At 37.8% G+C, this 20,012-nt stretch overlaps 1 protein-coding gene across 2 annotated transcripts in view; it reads left to right on the top strand.

Annotated features, from left to right (window-relative positions):
* The first annotated feature begins 18 nt into the window (after positions 1–18).
* The window catches only part of Intu (inturned planar cell polarity protein), an 85,448-nt gene continuing 65,454 nt past the window's right edge, over positions 19–20,012 (top strand). The window contains exons 1-2 of one of the 2 annotated variants that reach the window (XM_033760004.1): positions 19–385; positions 17,719–18,257. In XM_033760004.1, coding sequence (XP_033615895.1) covers positions 297–385; positions 17,719–18,257 — 628 coding nt within the window. In that variant the 5' untranslated portion in view covers positions 19–296. Of the gene's footprint in view, positions 386–12,038; positions 12,259–17,718; positions 18,258–20,012 lie in introns of those variants that run through there. The other variant, XM_010618849.2, reaches the window with a different exon arrangement.

Consider the following 20,012-nt stretch of genomic DNA (forward strand, 5'->3'; position numbering starts at 1 on the left):
AGCGGTGGGGGAATCAGCCGTGGAAGCGGGGGGACCCTGGACTTGCCGAGCCCCAGCGAGGGTGGCGCCAGTACAGCGTCTCCTGCCCTGGGGTCCCAGGCTCCAAGGTCCTCGCGCGTTGGAAGAACCGTGGCCCCTGGCATCGCCGCCTTCGCGCCTAGGATTTTGCGCAGCTGCGGTCTGGCGGGCGCTGCTTTCAGCCTCCGATCCGCGGCGGCGCTGGGAGCTCGCGGCCGGCTCCACCATCCATCCCTCTGTTACCTGCTAAGCGCCTTCGCAGCGATTCCGGAGGGGGCATGTTTCAGTCCGGCAAGGCCAACATCCCCAAGCCTGCCCCCCGGAACCTGGAGGACCTGGATTCTGTGCAGCGCGTCCTGTTACACAGGTCAGTGCGGCCGTGGCCAGGGGCAGCACCGCCCTCTGCGCCTCCGGGATTCTGGAGAGGGGAGGGACAGTTTTTCTTGCCGGAGTCTTGCAGAAGCTTCAGATTTGGGGTTCTCCGTGCAGCGTTCGCTGCGGGAAGGGGCGCTGCACTCCTTCCCCAGCCCCTTCCAGAATCGTGTACTCTCCACCCACCGGGTCCCGCTGCGCACACGCCAGCTCCGCGTGGGTTGGGATCGCCCATCTCCTCCAGAAAACACTACTCTATAAAGAAGGGCAAGAACACTTAAACAAAACTGTCTTTGAAACATCTCTAGCTTTCCTCCAGGGAAGATAACTGAGAGTTTTCTTTAGACTTCGGTTGTGAATGGAATTAGAAGGAGCCTCTTTTTTAAGTGTTCTGATTCTTGCCCACTCCCTCCCGCGCGTGTGAGTGCGTGCGCGCGTCCAGACGCTACACAAAAGAAATTTAAGCAATCCTCTAAGAAGGTTCAGGACCTAACTTTTCATAAGCCGTTAGGGTATGCTTTCATTGTTTGTACCTTTGTGCAACCTTGCCTTTTATACAAAACAGACAAATATTAAAACCCATGGTAACTGTGATGAGTTTATAGAAGAGAAAAAATTAAGAATCCACATGGAGGACAAAATCTCTTTTCATTTTAAGCGCAAATGTATGAAATGCCAGCCAGTTAATGCTACTTTGACTTTGGCAAGGCCTGGTCTTCTTAAGATATGATACAGAATAAAAGAAAGAAAAAGGAAGAACTTGTTTAGAAGTACTGTATAGCCACTTGAATACATTTGTGACCAGGAGTAAGTGGTGCTTAGTAAATATCTTTCAGAGGGAGGTTTATGAGTTCTCTCATCTGTAAATGTTTCAAGTGACCCTGTTAAGTCTTTGTGCAAAACCATATGAGCTGTAGAAATCCTGTTCCATTGGAAGTGTGAGTAAAAAGAAAGACATTGTGCAAGGGAGAAATTGAACTTCTTTTTTAAGAGCTGTCTTCTGAAACTTGGAATTTTCTACAGTTGGTTTTCTTCACTCCACTCCCCACTGCTAGAGAGCTGCTGCCGTTTATAATAAAATATTCTCAAATGAAATATTATTTGATATTATCAGCTAAAAGAGTAAATTCCCAAGGACAATTCCCCTTGCATTTGATAAAACTACAATCCAAAAATAACTCCAAGAAGCATTAACTAGAAACCCGTTCACAGAACGATTTTGGCAAAGCTGGGAGGGGAGTTTGTTTTAAATGCTTAAGACTTTGCTCTTACAGAATTTCTTTGTATTTTTCATGTTTCAAATGTCAAATGCCAAAAAATTCCAAACTGATTAACATTACAAGGTTTCAGATCCAAAGCTTAAACCTGTCTGTATGAACCAGGGGGAAAAGAGTATGATTAAACCCTAGTTATCAAAACTGAGATGATTATTTCAGAAGTAGTGGTGTTTTCTGGAGTAAAGCTGCTCAGTATAAGAATGAAAAGCTACTTCATCTAAATTACAAATAACTGCTCTCATATGCTTTGGAACCAGTGGACTCTGAAACTATAAATGTGTGTGTCAGTATCACAGCTAACAGTGATTTATTTTTAAGGTTATATGAAAATCTTTCGCTTTTGCAATAATTTTAATTAGTGATTAGTATTTTGAAACATGCTTGTTAAAAATTTGAGACATCTATAGAAGCTTCTCTTTCCCATGATAAAGCTATATTTTCACATTCATATTTAATCAAATGTTTCTTGCTTACATTTCTAGATTTAGACATAATGTAAAGAAATTAGAGAAATCAGATAACTTTTAAATCATGTGCATCTCCTTATAGATCTGATTAACTAGACTGGTGCATAGCTTGTGTTCTAAATATTAGTTTTACAAAATGTCAGTATTTTTCTTCCATTGTAAGTTATCCACGAAATGTTGGCAATTGCATTAAACAGACCAGTGGCCTTAAGGCTAAAATTCCTAGACAAGAGAAAATATTGGACTATTTTATTTCATTTTTACATTTTACTTCAAAGAGTAAGTCTTTCAGTGTTTACTTTTTTAAAATTACTTGTATATTTTCCATTGTAAATATGTTTTTCACAGTGTAAAGCATTAAGTTGCTGTGCTTTTGGAAGTGATCCTTCATCCAAACCAAAATGATGCATATTTGCAAACTTTTCTCTGCATGAGGTGTTAACTTCAAAATGTCAATCCTAAAATGAGACTTGCTCACAAAAAAAAAAAAAAAAAAAAAAAAAAAAAAAAAAAAAAAAAAAAGAAAAGAAAAGAAAAAAAGAATAAAAAACCCTATTCTGCTTTTTGGAAAAAAAAAAAAGTTCATGTTGTTGTTGTCTGAGTCAGTGGAAAGCTTCAGTATTACATTTCTCAGTTTCTTTTACTTAAGTAAATTAACATTTTATGTCATCTTGATTAGAAGGAGTATTCAAACAATCATGTTAGCACTTGGTAATTTGGACAACTGTTTTTTATAATATATATGCACAAGGCTATTGCAATTTAACTTTTTACCCTTAGAGACATGTTTCTGTTGTATAGTAGTTGTGTGGTTTGACAAGACTTTTAACTTGTTTCTACTTTCCTGTTTTTTCTGTAACATAAAGGGGAGGGTTAATACCTACCTCGTGGTAGTATGAATTTCTGATTATGTGGAAGTGAGCCATAAAAATAAATTCTTGTCAAATAAAAGAATTATATTAACAACTGTCCTAGAAAGCTAAACCAGAACATAAAAGGACAGCTGTGGTTAAAATTGTTCAGCTAAGTGACTGTACAAGGCCTAATCGCTAATGAATAATGTTGGCCCAGGCTCAAGTGCTGATCTTTCTTGACACTTAAGGCAGCAGACAGCATAAACTAGAGCTCAGTCCCCCCTAAATGTTTATTGATTCAAATTTCATATTCTTGCCAGCAGAAAAATAAGAATATTCAAAAGATCTCAAGTATCTAGAACTTTCAGGGGTAAAGGCATGCCACATTAAGTAATATTCCTGTTATAAAAAGAGTACAAAGTATCTTTTTATACTCCAAAAGTAAAAACTAGCCAGGCATGGGGGCGCATGCCTGTAATCCCAGAACTCAGGAGGCTGAGGCAGGAGGATCCCTGAGAGTTCGAGACCAGCCTGAGCTATACAGTGAGTTCCAGAGCAGTCTGAACTACATAGTGAGACCCTGTCTCAAAAAACCAAATAAATAAATAAATATAAAAACTAAAATAGGGCTGGGGATTTAGCTCAGCAGTTCGGTGGCCTGCCTTACAAGTGAAAGGACCTGAGTTCAATCCCCACTACAAAAAAAAAAAAAACTAAAATAATAAAAAGCTTTTGAAAATATAGCACAAAGCATACACTGATCTATTTTTTTAAGGCGTAAGGCATTAGAATCCAAAAGTTATCTGACTTGAATTTTAGCACTGCTGTAGAGTGGGCAGAGACTATTTTTGCTGTGTTCAGATGAGGAAACTGACTTTGTCCGTGTTCACTTGGTCATTAGTGTCAGAATCAAACATTTAGGATTCTCTGACAGGAGAATGCATGATGCTTGTGGATTGTCAAGCATCTGGACAGTCATTGTCAAGCTGTTAGAGTGTTCGACAGTGCTCTGGTTCTTTTTAAGATGTCAGTAGGGCTTTGGGCACTCATTGTAAGCTATGGATTTTTTCTAATGCTTGTACTGCTTTATGTTTCCTACTTTCCTCTTCATTAGTAGATTGTGAGCCACCAACAAATCCTGAGGCTGCCACACTTCTACCTTTAGGGGTGTCCTTTCTTTCTGGCTGGCAACTACTAGTTTATAGCAGTAGAACAAATTTTTCATAATTTATAAATGAGGATATAAATTGAAGTCAAAATAAATGAATTGGACTTGGGGCTTGGGCTTCATCTTCTATAGCTATTTTCCTCTATTTCATTATAACTCAAACATAGGGTACATGATCTTACAATAGTTAAGTTCTACACCTTTTAGCAAGTAACTTCTAGGAAAATAAGAATTTAGATCATAACTTAATTCCATAAGTTTGACATTGATGAAATATTTTTATATATTATGACTATCTTAAATTTGAAAAGTTCTAATTACAAAGTCTCTTTTTTTTTTATACCAGGGATTGAACTCGGGTCCTTGCGCTTGCAAGGCAGGCCTCCGAACCGCTGAGCTAAATCCCCGGCCCCTAAAGTCTCATTTTTAAAAGGATATTTTACTGATCTACCAAGTTATTTATTCATGATTTCAAAAATAATTGTTTGTCAGTATTGCCACATAATTCTTGAAGTATTATTTGTATTCACAGGTAAGACAATATTAATTACTTGCTAACAAAACTCTAATAAATGAACTTTTATGCTATAGTTCAAAGTTTTTAATGAAAATGACCTCCTGTGGCCCTGTTTTCACTTACTGCTCATTGCTAGCTACTCTTTCTGTTACAGGAAGAGCTCTTGAAACTGCTAAAGAAACTAAATATTTAATCATGTTCTTATCTGGTGTATTTTATGTCAGAATTGTATTATTTGCCTAATTGTGATGATGATCTATGGAAATAAGGACCTCATGTCTCATATGTCTTCAACTAAACATACTTGAGCCTTAGAAGATGGATGGCCATTTGTATAGTTGATCACAGAAAATACCAGAATCTAAATCTTTAAGTCACTTGTAATTACTAATTATGAAACAGATAGAGAGTATTTTTTATAAAAGTATTTTGAAGATGGCATTTTATTCTTTTTCTTTTTTCTCTCCTATACATCTAAGGCATTATATAATAATAGGGTTAGTACAGATATGATATTTAAAAATTAGAAATATTATTATCTAGTACCACACCCTGAGAATTAAGAATACCCAATGACTGCTATTATTTTCTTCTTTTTTTTCAGCTTTAATTGAGTTTATTGGTACATTTTAGGGATACAGTACAGTTACATTCATTGTTGGGATTTGTACCTCTACATGACAAGTCTTGGTTCTCATTTTTTCCCCTTGTCCCTGCCCTTCCTTCACCCCCTCCTCCCCTCCCCATCTATAAACACTTTATTTCCATCTTTTCATTATATCCATTTTTTTCTTTTCCCTTATTACCCTTCCCCTACCCATCCCACCTTCCCTACACCTTTAGCTCCTTTCTTCCCATTTCTAAATGCCAGTAATCTTATTAGGATTTATTTTATTCTTTTATGAAAGATCATACAAAATAGCAACTTTCTTTGTTGTTTTCTTTTGCCCATTAAACTATCACATGGATGTTAATCAGCCAACAAAGTTAACATAACCCAGGGACACAGGCAGTGGAAGAACATTTCTTAGTAAATATATTTTTATGTGATTTTTTTTCTTCCTCCAGTTTGACCTTATGAAAGGTGAAAAAAAAATTTTTTAAATAATCTTGGGCTTGGTGGTTCATGCCTGTAATCTCAGAACTCTGGGAAGTTGAAGCAGAAGGATCACAAGTACAAGCCCAGCCTGGGCAATTTAGCAACTCACTGAGATCCTGTCTCAAAAAAGCACGGGGGTGGGGGGGTTGAGGATGTAACTATGTGAAAGCCTTGGGTTTTATCCCCAGTACTACAAAAACAAAAAATCAGTCCTGCTCTCTGGCAGATTGCCATTTGGTGGCAAAGATAAATTGATTCGTAATGAAAATACAAGACAGACATTAGTTACACCAGAACCTTATGGGTAACATTAAAGGGGAAGATGGAAAGAGGAGTTCTTATGCAGGTAGGAGAGGTGTCTGGAAAGGCTTTTTGAAAGGCTCTGTTGGAAAAGGGTCTTGAAGGAAAACGTACTACTGTATTTCTGTAGTTCAGAGTGGATTTTGCAGGAGTATCCGTCTTCTGTGAGAGAACTGTGTGAGTAAAAGATAAAACAGCTAAGTTTGCTGGTACTTTATGTACTAAGTATTGTCCATGCATTAACTCCTTGGATCTCAAACTGTCCTGTAAAATATGTAACAATACCTGAATTTAAAGGTAAGGAAAATGACACTTAGGTTGAATTGCTCAAGGTGATGCAGACAGTGGATCCTGGAGCAGGGAGAGGTCTGTCTGCCAGGCTCAGATTCAGAAGGTAGAGTGGTTCCAGTCCACTGAGGAGGTGATAGGGAGCCTGTGTTAGGAAGCACAGAACTGTATATTGAAACATGTTAAACAATGCACCAGTGTACATGGGAAAGCTTGGGGCAGCGCTTTCCAAGATCACAGAATCAACTAGGACATTTATTTAAAATAAAAATTCCAGTCCCCTCTGGAAATTCTGATCCTGTTGATGTGGGGCAGCCCCCCATAATCTACATGTTTAACAAGCCTCTGGTATTCTTTCCATCAGGCAAGTTGGACATACTTGATAATCTTGATTAAGATACGGTGGGGAAACTATAATTGTACGTAAGATCCTAATGGTATAATTGACAATGTGAAATAGGAAGAAAAGGGCTAAAGGTATAGGGGAAGTGGGAAGGGTAGGGGAAAGGTAATAAGGGAAAAGGAAAAAATATGAGAAAATGAAAAAATGGAAATAAAGTATTTGTAAATAGAGATGGAAGAAGGGGTGAAGGGAGGGCAGGGGTAAGGGGAAAAAATGAGAACCAATATCTGTCATGTAAAGGTGCAAGATCCCAATGATGAATGTAACTGTACTGTATACCTAAAATGTACCAATAAACTCAATGAGAGAAAAAAAATTTCTTTCAGTTTGTGAGAATCCTTGCATTCAGAGCAGGAGCAGCTGTTAAATCTTTACTGTAAGTCAGTTGCTAGAACAAATAAATGTTTTTATAGAGTTGGGGAAAAAAAGAGACACCTGAAACTTTTTTTTTATTTTGGAACGGAATCTTAGCTAATTTTTAACATTTGAGATTGTGGTGAGAATACGTACATATGTTTTACCAAAAACATAAAGTTACTATTATAATGACTCCAACTTTTTAAAAAATTGTTTTTCTGACTTTAAAAGATAATGCATTTTTATTTGTGATCAGAACACTGATAGAAATTTCTGTTTCCTTTCTTCCTGGCTCCACTCTCTTCAGACATCCAGCCCATTAGCTCCTCCTTCATTTTTGGCTTGCAAGGTTGTGGCCTTCTTACTAGAGAAAGTAAACTGCATCACTATAGTAAACTTCCTATAGGAGACTGCCTCCTATAGGAAACTGGCACTTCAGAATCCACTGGAAGGCCCTTCCTTCAGTCTTAGGGACATCATCTCATCATGGACCTCTTTTTGCCTATTATCCCTTTACAATCTAGTCTCCTGTCCTCCAACTTAAATAATATGTGGACATCTTCCAAGGCGGGGGGGACTCTTGTGGATTTCCAGGGATGACTTAAACATTATAATTTTAAATAAACAAGCTATACATTATGGTTTCTAGTTCTGGTATAAAATAAAAACAAAAACATAATAATTAATTTATGGTAATTGATACAAATAAAGTATAAAATAAAATTCCATAGTTATTATATAACTATAAAAGAACACATTTAGAAATAAATACAATTGGGCCAGGGATTTAGCTCAGTGGATCTGCTGCCTGCCTCGCAAGAGCAAAGTTCTGAGTTTGATTCCTGGTACCAAAAAAAAAAAAAGAAAAAGAAAAAAGAAAGAAATACAACTAAAATGTAAAACATACAAAATTCATACCTACATAATTTAATGTGATAAATGAAACTAAATTGTAGCTTTAAAGTGTAAACGGTGTTCGACGGCTCCTATACAGGCTCCTTTGAGTTCTACGTGTAAATAATCATCATGGGTCACACCGTGACTAATCCCCCACTACTCTTCTCTGTTGGAAACATCTCATAATAACAAGATAAATTAAGACTTCCTCTAAGAAACTGTTGATCCTCTCGTGCTAGCTTGGGTTTCTCTGGATATTCCATTAGAACCCTGTATTTTTTATAATTCTTATCACGGTGTGTTCTAATTGCCCATTTGCCTTTCAGTTTCCACCTATTCATCTAGTTTAAATTGAATCTCCAGAACCCCTCCTTTGAGATTATGAAATACAGTTATATCCTTTTGTTTTAACATAAACATTTCCCGAAATAGATTACTCTTTGAATATATTTCTACTTCAACTCATAATATTAACCATTTTATAAATAAGTCATTTTGCTGGGCTTGGTGGCACAAGCCTGAGATCCCAGCATTTGGCCCTGCAAGCATGTACACGCACGCGCGCGCTTGCACACACACACACACACACACACACACACGCACTCGGTCCATCGGAACTGAAGGGAACAGCGCTGGCGAGGACAACCCGCCGCCCAGCCGGGAGCGAGGACAGACTTCCTTCCCTTAGACTGGATCCCCAAAGGGCATCTAACATAGCCAGACATCCCCAGGGGTGACACCAACAGTGGGCGACCCAGACCCAAGGCGCTGAGAGGCAGGAACAAAGCCAGCACTCAGGCTCAGGCACTTGGATGGACATCCTGGAACACTCCAGGAGCACCACAGAAGGCCGAGGCAGAGCACGCTGGTGCGCTGAGGGAGGCTGAGACAGGAACATCCCTGCTAGTTCAAGTCTGGACTACATCATGAGTTCAAGCCCAGCCTGAACTACACTGCGAGACCTTGACTCCAAAAAATCAATGCCCAGCAAAATCAACCAAATACACAAACACCTGATTTCGTGTCCTCCTGTTTAGACTGCTTGCAGTTTTTAACTCTTACAGATTTTAAAACTTTTATTTCTATCCCTTATTTCCTTAACATAGATATCTCCAATAGTTGAATTACACTAGTTTCCCTTTCCTCCTTATCCGCAGGAGATATTACCCAAGAATCCTAATGGATGACTGAAATCTTGAGTATTAGTGTATTCTATACCAGTCGGGTAGCCCTTATCCAAAACACTTGAGAACACAAATACTTTGAATTTTTTTATTTTGGACTATCTGCATATGCATAATGAAAATTCTTGGGGATGGGATCCAATTTTAAACATAAAATTCATTGTTCGATCCATGGTACTGAGAAAAAAAACGTAAAATTTATTTTTTATATACACATAATACACATAGTCTGAATGTAACTTTATATAATATCTTTAGTTTGCCTATAGTTTGAATGTAACTTGTCAGTAAGGTGAGGTGTGGAATTTTTCCACTTGTGGTATTGTATTGATGTTCAGAAAGGTACAGAGTTTGGAGCTCTTTAGATTTTGGATTTTCAGATTAGAAATTCTCTCCCTCTCCTAGTGTGTGCATATATTTTTTCCTATGTTTTTCCTATTTATATATACCAGTGATAAACTTTATAATTAGGTTAACAATATTTACATAGAAAAATTATAACAATATATTCTAATAAACATTAAATGAATGTGTTTTCTATAAGATTACCTTATTGTAGTTTACTTACCCTTCTTGTGATGATGACATGATAAAACACCTAATGACGGTGATATTGTAAAGTATATATTTGGTTTTCATCCACGGCTCCTGGTTCATAACTCCCTTCCTAAGGCAGGTCTTAGAAATTCTAATCTTTCCTAACCTTTGTCTTGGACAGGGATATAAAGAAATTCTTGTTACCTTCATCTGGCAGAAGGTCATAAGACACTTCTCATTCCCAGAGGAGTTCCCTCCCATACTCAAGAGAAAGAAATGCTGAAAAATCTACATAGACAAGTGTGAGTCTTTCGGGGTTCTCTATGCTGTCCTTTAGCAATCTTGCCTATATAGAATGCATGGAGGTCCCTGGAGGGTGGATTTCAGAGAGGTCATGGAAGCTCTGTACTCTTCCCATTCTTCACTGTGTTCATTTCCTCATCTATCCTTTGTAGTTGCTTTATGATACGTCAGTAGATGTAAGTATTTCCCTAGGTTCTGTAAGCTGCTCAAGGAAATTAATCAAATCTGAAGAGGGGATTGTGAGAAACCCAATTTACATAAAGCTGGTGGGTCGGGAAAACAGGTAAAAACAACATGAAGCTTGCAACTCCCCTCAAAAGTTGAAGAGGGCAATCTTAGGAGTCTTTGACCTCTACCTATGGGACCTGAAGCTATCTTCGGGGAGATTGTGCCAGAATTGAGTTGGATTAGAGGACAACCAGCTGATATCCACTGCTGAAGCATTGCTTTTGGCAGGCTGATGAGGAGAAATCTCCACATGTTTTAAGGTAGCAGAAGGTTTCTGTATTGATTGTGGATAAGAGTAGAGTCTTGAATATGAGATGAAGTGAGGTGAATCACTTAGGCATTATGACCTAGTATTAACCCACTATTGATCTTTCTTGAATACAAGTCCTGTGGTACCAGTAACATACAGAATATTGAATAACCTAGTTAACTACTAAGCTGCTTGCGGCATATTGTACACAGCAGTCATACACTGGCCAAAGAGAAGATTCATAATCCAGGCCAGATGGAACATAATTTAAGAGTTCATCATGTTACTCAGAAGGGCAAAAAATTTAAAACTTAATGTATTTTTCACATTGAGAACTTTTCATTCAATATTTTCTGACTTTGGTTGACCTCAGTAACTGAAAGCATGATAAGCAAAACTATAGACAAGGTGGTTACTAAACTCTACTGGGTCCTGAGGAGAAAATGTAATTTGTAATGGCTGAGGTTCATTTGTTGGTTGGCTTTTGTTGCCTGCTAGTGATGTAACGATTAACAGGATGTGTTACCTAAGGCTCAGTTCCTTTATTATAGAATAGAGAAAATATTTACTTCATTGTGTGTGAATACTTAACATACTACTGTAGATGAATAGAACAAACACTTAATTTGAACATGGCTTACTTTCAAATCAGTGATACTTATTTTGTACTTAAAAAATAGTCGGTGTAGGTATTCACAAAGGACAGTACAATTTTCCTGTTTACATTCCCAAATTAAGTGATGAGATTGTCATCAGATCATAAATTTTGTTAGAAAATAAAAATGAGGTTGATTTCACATTACTCTGTTACCACCCATTTGAAGCACTCTATAGTATCTATTTGGGAGAACTGTAAAAACATAACTGAAAAAAAACATGCATATGCATAGAAATAATTGAGAGTGTTTACATTCATACCTAGGGGTGTTTAAGAGTGTTTATTCTTACACTGATGCAGAGTCCCTAAGGAAAAGCAGAGAGTACTAGTTTTCTTTATCTCTAAGGAAACCCAGGCTGAACGCCTCTAAGACTCTAGTCCGCATAGAAAAACAGAACGAAGTACATACTGGAAGACAACTAGCTCCTGAAAAAAAGGGAAAAACAAAAAACAGTCGTTCGAAGGAAGGAAGGGAGGGCAGAGGTAAGGGGAAAAAATGAGAATCAAGACTTGTCATGTAGAGGTACAAGATCCCAACAATGAATGTGACTGTACTGTATCCCTAAAATGTACCAATAAACTCAATTAAAGCTTAAAAAAAAAAAAAAAAAAAACAGTCGTTCTCCCCCTGGCGTATTAAGTGACGCCGCTCCAAAGGGACAGCGTTTAGGGGTGGAGTAAATGATGAAGTTCCAGCTGCCTCCATTGCTCCAACTGGGATGCCTTCCAGGAAATTTCAGTTTATTGGCTCCTCCAGTCCTCCACTTTGTTCTTTCTGGGACGCTTCTCCGTTTCCCTGGCAACCCGAACCGCCACCAATTGCAGCTAAGCGCTGATGGTCACGTGCCCTCGGACCCTGCGCTGGCAGAAGCAACATGGCGGCTCCCTTAGGCAGTAGCTGGGAGAGTTGAATTCCTGTATTTGCTGCATGCCTGATTATGGCGTCTCCGGCTTTGTGCGACTCGCGTGGGAGCCCAGACCAGCTCTCTGGAGATCCTACTTTACAAGAAGATGAGGACTATAATTCTGAAGATCGAGTCAGCGACTCGGGTTCATACACCTCAGCGAGTAGTGATTATGAGTAAGGTTCTCAAAGCGGGACGATAAGTCCTTTTCTTCCAGAGAGTGTACCTGTGGTCTTGTGTGTGTTTGGAGGGGGAGGGTGGAAAGGGTGTTTGCGCAGTTAAAATTGACTATTTGAGATTTTTTAATATATGAGGTTTATTTGCACTACGCTTTGGTTGTGTAGTGGTGTGATCCGAAATGATGATGCTTCTTTGCTACTGTAGGTTTTATACGATTCTGAGATAAGGAGAGCCCCCTCTTCTGGTATTTGATTACTGTTTTGGTATGTAAGGAAATTGCCATACCATTTTAGGTTGTGATTGTTTTTCTTTTCTTTTTTCGGTACCGGGGATCGAACTCAGGATCTTGTGCTTGCTAGGCAGTCGCAGTGCCACTGAGCTAAATCTCCGGCCCTGCCAGACCATTTGATACGATGAAAAAATGCTGGCATTAATGTAAATTAAGACCTGAATCAGAAAACATTTTGTGGGGGTGAGCTTTAGTGTTAGCCTAGAATTCTTGAATACTTTAGGAATTCAGACATAGACTAGCATTGCCTAAAGTTTGTTTTCTTTAATATGTTTGCTACAACTTGTGTAAGGGAACTCGATTATTTACAAATTAGCAAATGGGTCTTTGGGAAGATGGTTTGTTTGTTTTTCTCTCATTGAGTTTATTGGTACATTTTATACAGTATAAAGGTATACAGTACAGTTACATTCATCATTGGGCTCTTGTACCTTTACATGACAGGTCTTGGTTCTCATTTTGGAAAGATGGTTTGTTTATGCTGACCATATCATTTAGGGCAGTGAAAACAATTACAGTGCCTTGAAACTTTGCACACATTTCTCTCTCTTAAGGGTAAAGCAAAGTAAATAAAATAAAACTTGCACTGAAAAAGGATTGAAAGAAATTTAGCCAATGAGAATTTTGCAGCTTGCAATATAAGGACTCAGACAATGCTGAAAGAATATTTATATACTGCTGATTAATGTGATGTGCATTATAAAAATCTGAAAACTGCTGGATGTAATTCCTTTTATCTTTAAATAATTTTAAAATTTTGGAGTAAGTTTAGGTTTACATAGGTAGTACTGGTTTACAGAGATAGTGCAGCATTCCTGTAAACCTTTCACCATGTTTTCCCTGATGATGTTAATTTCTTACGCAACTATTGTTCGTTTGTCAAAACTAAGAAATTAACGTTGCTCAGTACTATTAACTGAACTCCAAACTTTATCAGATTTCACCACTCTTTTATTAATACTCTTTTTCAGTTCCAACATTAACCTCCATCACTTGATTTAGTGGGTGTCTCCACTGTAAAGTTACTGTTTTCCACTTCTCGTACTCCGTGGAAGTCAGTCAGTAAGCAGAGGAAAGACAAAATTCCATCTCTCGGAGTGGGAATTATTTACATTTATTAATTTCTTTATTTTGTTATAAATGAATGATTACAGTGAAAATGTAGGTCTTTGCTGTTTTTAATACATCCTCTTCCTTCCAGTAGAACTAGAAAACTGTTTGGAAGACAATCCTTGATCTGTTATACTTTCTCATACTAATCAGTAATGCTCTTGAAATTTACTTCACTAGTAATAAATCTTCTAGAGTAGAATAAGGAACCAGAATGCTGAATTGTAGAGACCTTAAACATTCAAGTTTTGTTTTTTGTGTCACCAGCATCTAGCCCAGAACCTGGTAAACTGAGGTCATTAAATACAGCTGCATTACATGCCGGGGTGAGAAGAATAAAAGCATGAAAGCTTTTCCTCTACAGGTGTTTCTCTACAGTTCTTTCTCTGTGGAACAAGGGAAAGGGAACAGACATTCATTTGGTGCTTATTTTATTTTCTGTTGCTAACAATCCTGTGAGTTACCTGTTGTGTATCTGTCTTCAGTGATAAGTAAACTAACACTTAGAGCCAATAAATGAGTGAATAATTTCTGGAAAGATTAAAATCAAAATAGAAGAACATTTGAACCCAGCTCTCTGATTTCCCAGTTCATTTTCCTTTTATCTACCTGTTGCCTCCCCTGTATGGGTTCTCTTCTTATGTATGTTTCCCTGCCTTTCTTCTCCTCTCCTCTCCCTTCTTTCCTCAACCCCTCTCCCCTCTATTCTCCCTATCTTTCTGTCTCTCTTCTCTCCCTTTTTTGTTTGTTTGTTTTTGTTTTTGTTTTTTTTGAGACAGGGTCTCACTGTGTAGTTCAGGTTGCCTTGAACTCACTACATAGCCCAGGCAGGCCTTGAACTCGTGGTGATCCTCATGCCCCAACTTCCAGAGTGCTGGGATTACAGAGGTGCACCACCACATCTGGAATTTCTTCTACTTCTTAAAGTAAAATATTTTTAAAATGTAGAATTAAGAAAATGGCTGTTAAATATTGTTGGTGAAAAATGTAAATTGACATAGTATTTTGGGTAAAATCTTATAAGTATATACATGCATGTAAGGATTTTTTGGGGAAAAACAAAAATAAAGACAACACCAAGCTTATCAGTCGGTGAATGACCAGATGTGCTCCATCCTTGATATAGAATATTATGCCACCATTGTAGGTCCTAAACTGTGTGATTAAGTGAGAAATTATAAATGTGAGTATATAGCTTTAGATAAGTATATTCATATATATGTTTAAATGATTATAAAAACATGGAGTTTTAACATTGTTTATGTCAGGAAGAGGCAAGAAGGGAAAATGACTGTATGATAATTATGTGCCATGCATGTGAATGTGTCTGTGCGTGTGTTTGCAGTAAAGGATGTAGGAAAATAGTTACCAAGTAGAAATATAGTCGCATTAATCCCTTCTCTCGTCATCTCACTTAATCAGTCTCAAAGTTCCAGTGATTTTCAAGCATTTCTCAGTGTTTTCCCTACTTTTTATCTCTTCTATACCTTAGTCGTCATTTTTGCTTTGACTCCTGAAAGACTGTATAATGTGTCTTCCTGTCTGAGTTTTGACTGTCACAAACCCACCTTCCATTTACATGGGTCTGCCCCAGATATCTGACACGTAAACCCTCTACTTGGACCTCTTCATCAATGCCCTCTCACCTGCACTACAAAATCCAAACCCCGATGTGCAGAGTCAGGGCTTGACCATTTCCATCACTCCTTACCTCCCAGTGACTCTGGCAGCTGCTTAGACAGGGAGATTTCCTCTTTTTTTGTTGCCATTGGTTTTTCTGTGGTACTGAGGATTGAACTCAGGGCCTTCCCACTGTGCTACATCCCCAGCCATCTTTTTCTGTTTTTCTTTTGAGACAGGATCTCACTAAGTTGGTGAGTTGCACAGTCTGGTCGTGAATTTGAAACCCTTTTGCCTCCTCCCCCAGGAGCGCAGGGATTATAAGCCTATACCACCATGCTTGCTTGGCTATCCTTTGCTTATCTGTTACTTTCGTTTGGAGTTCTCTTTTTTTTTCAACCCCACCCTTACTTGTTTGAAAACTCAGTTCTGTGATCTGTACCATAAAATCTCCCCCAGGCTCACTCTCAAGCTCCCACTAAGCTAAGTTAGGGTACTCCTGTGTACCTCAGTTGTGTACTTAGCATGTGTATTGACTGTATTCTTGCTCAGTTTTGCCCAAGAAAAGGCAGAAACTGATTTTTTCAGCATTTAATTTGGAACTTACCATTAATGTCTAGTGCTTTTTATTTGTTCCACAATTAAATACTGGCCCTCCTACCCCCTACCTGTTTGGATCTTTGAATAACAAACAAAAAACAGTATCACATTCAGATTTTAGAGATTACAGTGAACCCTTTTTATGTTTAACAAGTGGGAAAAAAAAATACTTCTTTGGGGGTCATGCACTTACATACAAGAAGAGAAAAATAAGATTAAAAAGCCAATACATTTTATTCATTGTTTAAATTTATCTATGTTTTGATAATTTATTGAGGTATAATCACAGTATTTACACTCTGCCAGTTAATATTTAAATGTTTATGATGGACATGGTTCTTTAGGCTCTTCAGAGAAGTACAGCAGTTATTAAATACTGACTTCTATGAGTGCAGACAGATGTGGTGGAACAGTTGATGTGTGGTTGGTCGTGCTGAACACCTACAGTGATGCCACACACAGAGACGCAATGAGGACCAAAGAAGCATTGGTTTTGGTATTGGACCTAATTATGTCTTTTTAAAAAAGTAACTCATATCTATTTGAAAATGCTTATATTAATAAACAGATACATACCAGGCTAGTAATTACAGAGTGGAGTATAGACTAGGACATTTGAGGGGTTAATTTTCAAAGATTTTTAAAAATAGGCAGTCAGCCAAGGTGGCATAGGCCTATAATCTTAGTGCCCAGGAGGCTGAGGCAGGTGGATTGCTATTAATTCAAGGCCAACCTGGGCTACATTGTGAGTTTAAGGCTAGCCTAAACTACATAGAGAGTGAGACCTTGTCTCAAAAGAATAATATTTTTAAAAAGTCATTTGATAAAATTTTAAGTTAAGAGAACCAGAGTTGCTAATAAACTTTATACAAAACAGAAAAGTCTTCTACCTAATTGAATGATTAGAACACAAATTATACCCTTTCACCCAGGATATTATAGCTGATGAGTACTTTTGTTTTTTTAATACGATTTCAATAATTTTAAAAGCAATAATTTTGTGTTTTTCAATGACCTACTTCCTTGTTAAAAGTTTTTTTAAATAATCACATGATGAATTATGTAATATGTACTTTTCTTCCTACAATTACTCATAAAAAGGAGTTTTGTAAAAATTATAGGTTGTAGAAGTAATTGTTATTAGCTATGATTATAAACTGGTTTTTTTCAGCAGTGATTTTTAGTTCATGAGATGAATGTTTCTTTTTTGAAACTTTTTATATAAATAGAGTATGAATGCAGGTCAACTTTAGCTTTCATTTCATTTATTTATTATTTTAATTAATTTGGGGGGGCGGTACTGGGGAGCAAACTCAGGACCTTGCATTTGCCAGGTGGGCAGGCACAGTGCCCCTGTGGCTTTCATTTTGACCTGACAGCCATGCTGAGCAATTTTTATGCAAATAAGATGTTTTCATTTACAGTTTCCAAATAGCTTGTTTCTGTGGGTATCATTACATAATCAAGAGCTAATGTAAATTATCATCTATTTAAATTGTCTGTGCTGAATAACCACACAGTGGCTGAATTAATTTTATTTTAAAAGTTCATAGATTATAGAAAAGGTCTCCCCCTACCTCTCTCCCTGTGCCCCCCTCCTCTGGTTTTCTTTTTGTCACTATGCCTTAGTCCCAGCTCCCATTCTTTAAGATTCTATACAAGTACTCTACAGGAAATAATGTTGATGTTCACAATAAACCATAAAGGCCAAGGGAAATTCTGAATAATAAAAGAAGTTGAACGGTCTCCTTACCCCCATTCTCACTCCCTGATGGGAAGATGAAACTGTTGTCTTACATTAAACTGCTATTCAGATCATCTTTTCTCTCTTCCATAGTGATCTAGAACCTGAATGGCTAGATGGTGTACAGAAAAACGGAGAGCTGTTTTATTTGGAACTGAGTGAGGATGAAGAAGAAAGCCGCCTTCCTGTAACACCACCAACTGTGAATCATGTCAGATTCAGTGAAAATGAGACTATCATTGAAGAGGATGATTACAAAGAAAGAAAAAAGTATGAACCCAAACTCAAGAGGTTTACCAAAATTTTAAAAAGCAAAAGACTTTTACCTAAGCGCTACAATAAAAAAAATAGCAATGAAAATGGGCCAGTATCCATTCTAAAACAGTGCAACGAGAAAACTGGGGTCATTGTTCAACAGCGGTACAAGGATGTGAGTGTTTATGTAAACCCCAAAAAGCTAACTGTCACCAAAGCCAAGGAGCAGCTCAAGCTTCTGGAAGTGCTGGTTGGAATTATCCATCAGACCAAGTGGAGCTGGAGAAGAACTGGAAAGCAGGGTGATGGAGAGAGGCTTGTGGTCCATGGCCTTTTGCCAGGAGGATCTGCTATGAAGAGTGGTCAGATACTGATTGGTAAGTGTTGCTGGTGAGCATCAGACCTTGTTTGCAGAGACACGTGATTAATCATGGCACCTTGGGAGAGGATGATGAACAAAACAACTATTTACATAGTCTCCATAAATTAAGGACTGATTAATGAAACTTGGTACAGTAGTGAAATTGTAAATCATGTATCACAAGGCACAGGGTTCTTAAAATAAGCACTTTAGTGTATGGAATACATGTGAGCCTTCTTCAGGTTGCGGACTAGCTTAACTAATTTTCAAGTTTTGAATTATACGAATTTGTTTTGTCTTGGTTATATTTGCTGACAGAAAAAAAAAACGGTTGATTGTACCATGATAATTTAGGCTAGAATGACTATATCCCATAAGATGTTACAATAATATATAATTTATGAGTAAAAATACTTTTAAATTGTATGTTGCACTTCAGTACACTAAGTTCTTGGACTGGTTTTAAACTGTTTCATTTGGCATACTGAGCAACAGTGGTGTCATGCATAAGTTTCCTTTTAAGGATGCTTGTCATAAAAGAGTCCCACCAATTTTGAGGAAAAATTTAACTCTGCAAGTTATTCTGAACGTATGTTAAGATGAGCATTTTGTGTTGCCGATAAATTTGGATATAATATTTGATGCTCACAGACATGATGTTTGAACTCTGATAAGTCTTCAAACTTCTAATAGGAACCTTATTAATTAAAGATAAATTGATTACATTTGAGAATATATTATTAATGAAACACAATTTATAATGGTTCGTATGCTGACAGTTTTTTTAATTGCCTCAGTTAAAGAGATTTAGATAAATACGTTGAGACGTCAGTTTGCAAGTTAATCTCCCACGCTGTTCTTGGCCTAAAAATACCTAAAAGTCTTTTCTTTTGCTACTATAAGGAGAGGGAAGAAGAGAGGAGAAGGAAGGGGTGGGTGCAGAGAGATTGCAATTAAGGGACTTTTATAGGTACTCCAGAAATATTTGTAAATATGTCTGACTTGAAGTCTAAATTTCACTTTTTGCTCATTGATTCAACAAATAAAAAAATGTTTTGATATCTACTAAACACCAGGATTACAGAAATTAGTCTAATAATGGGAATACTCCCGTGGAGGTCTTTTTATAGGAGAGATAGATCACAAATAGCAGACAGTCTCACACAGTGCGATAAATGTCACAATACAGCATCATAAAGAGGAATCTCGTAGAAAGGGGACCTGTACAAAACGTGTATTCCTTAATGGTCACAGCATGACCTCCACATTGTCTTACAGTGTGATGTTGATCCTTCTTCCATAGGGAGCTGTTTATGTCTTCAAATCGGGTGGGCCTGTGACTACAGGTTAAGTGATATTGTGTGACTTAAGTGGGAACAGTTGCTTCTGGTTATTTTGGGGATGCTTGTTCTTGGAACACAGATTCTTTGAGGAGGGCCAAGGCTTCATGGAAAGGCCATGATAAGTGACTGATGGCCTAGCTGAGGCTCCACCCACCAGGGAAGCCTTTCAGAGGGCTCCAGCCCCAATCAACAGCTAGTTGTAACTACATGAAGAGCCTCTACTTACACCCAGAGCCAGGAGAGATAATACATGACTGTTGTCATTTTAAGCCACTGAGTTGTTGCGGTGGTTTATTTAGCAGTGGATAACAAACAGGAGCATACTTGCATTCGTTAGGTATTCACGTTTCTTTCTTGTAAGGTGAAGGAAGTGAACTAAACTATCTCTAAGGTTTCTTCTTTTAGTTCTGTAGAAGGCCAGGATTCCC

This window comes from Fukomys damarensis, unplaced genomic scaffold (assembly GCF_012274545.1).
Source record: "Fukomys damarensis isolate Sample0158 unplaced genomic scaffold, DMR_v1.0_HiC HiC_scaffold_38, whole genome shotgun sequence".
In the NCBI taxonomy this organism is placed as follows: domain Eukaryota; kingdom Metazoa; phylum Chordata; class Mammalia; order Rodentia; family Bathyergidae; genus Fukomys; species Fukomys damarensis.